Source organism: Lactuca sativa, chromosome 9 (genome assembly GCF_002870075.4).
Source record: "Lactuca sativa cultivar Salinas chromosome 9, Lsat_Salinas_v11, whole genome shotgun sequence".
In the NCBI taxonomy this organism is placed as follows: domain Eukaryota; kingdom Viridiplantae; phylum Streptophyta; class Magnoliopsida; order Asterales; family Asteraceae; genus Lactuca; species Lactuca sativa.
In genome coordinates this window covers 160454739-160458992 of record NC_056631.2, presented here as the reverse complement: position 1 = coordinate 160458992, position 4254 = coordinate 160454739, and the positions used below count along the sequence as shown (strand labels likewise).

General features: G+C 36.1%; 1 protein-coding gene across 3 annotated transcripts; it reads left to right on the top strand.

Moving 5' to 3' along the window:
• The first annotated feature begins 555 nt into the window (after positions 1–555).
• LOC111888114 (WEB family protein At5g55860) lies at positions 556–3757 on the top strand. 3 transcript variants are annotated; one of them, XM_023884228.3, is made up of 5 exons: positions 574–709; positions 816–930; positions 1176–1248; positions 1476–1647; positions 1730–3757. In XM_023884228.3, the coding sequence occupies exons 4-5, from the start codon at positions 1477–1479 to the stop codon at positions 3494–3496; spliced, it is 1938 nt and encodes a 645-aa protein (XP_023739996.1). In that variant the 5' UTR covers positions 574–709; positions 816–930; positions 1176–1248; position 1476; the 3' UTR covers positions 3497–3757. The 3 variants fall into 3 exon arrangements, with proteins under 3 accessions (XP_023739995.1, XP_023739996.1, XP_023739997.1); XM_023884229.2 differs by having other exon boundaries at positions 586–709; positions 807–930; XM_023884227.2 differs by lacking the exon at positions 816–930 and having other exon boundaries at positions 556–709.
• Positions 3758–4254: the final 497 nt, after the last annotated feature.

Genomic DNA, 4254 nt, shown 5'->3' with positions numbered 1-4254 from the left:
TATTTAATTGAATTAAAAAATATTTATAATTATATAAAAAAAGAAAGAAAGAAAAAATCAATATGATTGATATGAATAAGTTTTAAGTTATAAATCTTATGCTAATAAAAGAGTAATTTTTTTACCAAGTGTCACAATATTAGACCTCCTAATTAATATGATGCCACTTGTCATTCTATTAATTCTCTATTTTAAATTGATTAAACCTCTTAATTAATATGATTATATTTGTTTAATATATATGGAAAATTAACTACACATATTTATTTGAATCAATAATTATAACTTTACATAATTAATAAAAATATCTTTTAATTAATAACTTATTTAAAATTTTATATAAAGTAAATAATTAATAATTTTGAATTTTTTACAACCACGGCTTATAAACTAGTTAATTAAGATAGGAAAAGAAAAGAAAACAAGCGCCGGACGGCTTTCTTTCTGGTACACGGACCGTATGAATTATGAAATTGTCTAAAAGAGAGTGCTGAAGAAAATGCCATTTCATCGTACAACCATCAATGCATTTGGTACAACCCTGTGACATTCTTCTATTCATTCAACCTTACTTGGCTCCCTCACTGATTTGTTAATTCGTGTTTTCGATTTTCCACTCTCCATTTCTCTCTCTCTCTGACTTTTATCGAACATTCAAAACCCATTTTTTTCATCTGTTCTCACAATCAAACCCTGTGATTCTTCGCTGGTAATCCCTCGATCCCCCCTTTCTTGTTTCTTAATCGGGTGTCAAAAAAGATCATCTTTTTGTTTGTTTATGACTCCCAAGATTTAATTTTCAACAGTCTTTGCAGGCTTTTTTCAACAGTCCGTGTTCTTCATTTTTTTTTGTGGGGTTGTTTGATTTTGAAGGAATCAAAAAGGGATTTTAATAACCGGATCATTACACCAACGTTCTCAATCATGAAAGTATTTGCACTTCTACTGTAAAGACTTGTTGATTTTTGGCTTTTTGCATCTATCACACTCCTAGGGTTCATATAATCATACCCTCTTTCTGTTTGCTTTTAGGGTTTTTCAAGTTTCTTTATCCTTGATGATTTTCAAAATCTTTTTATAAAACTTTTCAAGTTTATGTGGTTGATCGCATGATGAATGATTATTTCTTCTTCTTTCTTCTTCTTCTTCTTATTAACTTGGTTGTGTGATTTCAGCTTTCAGGGTCTTGGAGCTTGCTAGATTAACATTATCAACTCATTTCTCTGAAGAAACTTTCTAATTAATCAAGTATGTTCATCCATATTTCGATTCCAACATTGAATGTTTATTTCTTTTTTAGTTTCATCCCTTTTGTCAAATTGGTTGCAATAACGTTTAAAAACTTTGGTGTTCATGATTGATGTTATACAGGGCTTTTGATAGTTTACAGTTTCTTTTCGTAGAAATGAGAGAAATAAAACGTATTACTTTTTTATTTTATATATTATGGTAAACTAATTATCACCCTCTTTCAGTATGGTGGCGAAAGATCGTCAAAGCAAAACAGACTCTCCAAAAGTGGAGGTCGGAGAAATCGACACCAGGGCGCCTTTCCAGTCGGTCAAAGATGCAGTCAATCTTTTTGGAGAAGGTGCTTTTTCAGGCGAAAAACTCACAATCAAGAAAATAAAACCACATTCAACTGATGTATGTTTATGTTCTTTCTTTTCTTCAATTTTTGTCCCAAATTGAGATTTTAATCCTGTAATTTTACTGTTTATTGATGCAGAGGGTGTTGGTGAAGGAGACAAAGCTCCATTTAGCCCAGAAAGAGCTCGATAAGTTAAAGGAACAGTTAAAGAGTGCTGAAACTACAAAAACTGGAGCACTTACAGAGCTTGAACGAGCTAAAAGAACTGTAGATGATTTGAAAAACAAACTCCAGATCATTAACGAAGCAAAAGAATCAGCAATCAAAGCTACAGAAATGGCAAAAGATCAGGCGAAGAAACTTGATGTTGGAGAAACAAACTCTAATGGTGTTTTGAATCATGATTTGGAGAAATCAAAACAACAGTATGCTGCTGTGTTTACAGAACTTGATGCTGCAAAACAAGAGTTAAGAAGAATCCGCCATGATTATGAGGTAGCCATGGAAGAAAAATCTGATGTTATTAAAGAAGAACAAGAGGCTGAGGTTATGAGCAAAGTGAATTTGGATAAAGCTGGGGAGATATCCAAGGAGATTTTATCTGTTCAAGAAGCTATTGAGCATGTGATGCTTGCAGCCATTGAAGCAAAACAAGAACAAGAGAAAATAGTTTCAGAGAAGAACATTCAAAAGCTTGCACATAAATCCGCCCTTGAAGAATCTGCAAAGAAACTAGTTGCTTTGAGAGAACAAATCGATCCTGAAATGTCAAAAGATCTTGAATCCCAATTTGCTAAAACCACATCTGAGATTAAAAGATTGGAATTGGAAATGGAGAATGCGAGAGCTTCGGATCTTGATTCTTTGAAAAACGTGACATTAGAGCTTGATGGAGCTAAAGATTCATTACAGAAAGTTGCAGAAGAAGAGACCTCACTAAGAAACTTATTAGAATCATTGAAAATCGAGCTTGAAAACGTGAAGAAAGAACACGAAGAATTGAAAGAAAAAGAAGCAGAAACCGAATCAATGGCAGGAAATCTGAATGTTAAGTTGCAGAAAAGTAAAATGGAGCTTGAAGCTGCATGTGTAGAGGAAGCCAGAGTCAGTGGTGGTTCTGATGAAATGGTGGCGGCTCTCCGGCAACTATTGGCGGAGAGTGAAACTGCAAAAAGGGAATCGGAAAAGATGAATGAGGAAGCTGAAGAGTTGCAGAAGGAGGCGGCAGCCATGGAAGCTTGTTTAGAAGAAGCTGAAGTTGAACTGAGAATCGCGTTAATGGAAGCAGATGAAGCTAAATCAGCAGAATCAAAAGCTTTGGAGGAGATAAAGTTGATTTCAGAAAGAACAGATGCTGCACGTGCTTCAACTTCTGAATCTGGATCAAAGATCACAATTTCACGGGAAGAATTCGAGTCATTGAGTAGAAAAGTGGAGGAATCGGAGAAGCTGGCGGGGATGAAGGTGGAGGCGGCAATGGCGCAGGCGGAGGCGGTGAAAGCAAGCGAGAAAGAGGCGGTGAAGAGGCTTGAAGTAGCACAGAAAGAGATTGAAGAAATGAAAGCTGCAACGGAGGCGGCGGTGAAGCGGGCTGAGATGGCGGATGCCGCTAGGAAAGCGGTGGAGGGGGAGCTCCGGCGGTGGAGGGAAAAGGAGCAGAAGAAGGCGGCAGAAGCAGCTTCGTTGATCTTACAAGAGTCACAGTCATTACCTTCAACACCACTTCGGAAGCAGATTCCGGTGAATCCTCCACCACCAGCTGCTTCACAGAAACCTGTTAACATTCAGAAACAGAAGACAAAGAAAATTCTTGTAAGCAATTTGAGTGGGATTTTTCAGAGGAAGAAATCACAGGTTGATGGTGGATCCTCTCCTTCATATTTGCCGGGTGAGAAGCCAATGTAATTATTATTATTTGATAATATAATGTTTGTGTTATGAGTGGAGTGAGAGACTGGTTGGTGTGTATATTGTTGAACCAAATTGGAGAAGGAAAGCTTTTGGCTGAAGCTGCATGGAGTCTTTTTGGTAGTTATAAGTTATTTGAAGTTTAATTACTTGAGTAAGTTTTTTTTCGATGTTAAAATGTTGTTATAAGGACAACTTTTATTTTACCAATTGTAAATAGCTACCATCGTGGCTTAATGGAATTGGTGTGTTTGTAAATGCATGTGGGAAACATCAACATCTTGTAGAAAACAAGATGCCCGATCCTTGTTACTATTTTCTTATCTGGTATTTTTTGGGGAGAAGCTGTTTTTTACCGTTGCCTATGTTATTCATCGTATTTCCACCGCATACAATTCCGGGATGTCTTCCAATGAAAAAAAAATATGGACGACTTCGTGAGTTTTTTAAGGATAAGCTTTTTTACCGCTGCCTATGTTATGTATCGTATTCCCATCGCATACATTTCTGGGATGTTTTCCTATGAAAAATTATATGGACAATTTCCTGATTTTTCTCTTGTGAGGGTATTTGGGTGCACCTGTTTTGTGTTACGTCCTTATGCATGAGAGCAGAATAAGTTGTTTCCAAAGTCGGCGTTGTGTTGTGTGTATTTTTGGTATACAATATTGGTTAGAAAGGATATCGGTGTTTTGATCTAGTGAGTAAAAAATTGTACATTTATGACATGTCACATGTTTTTGACATATTCCATT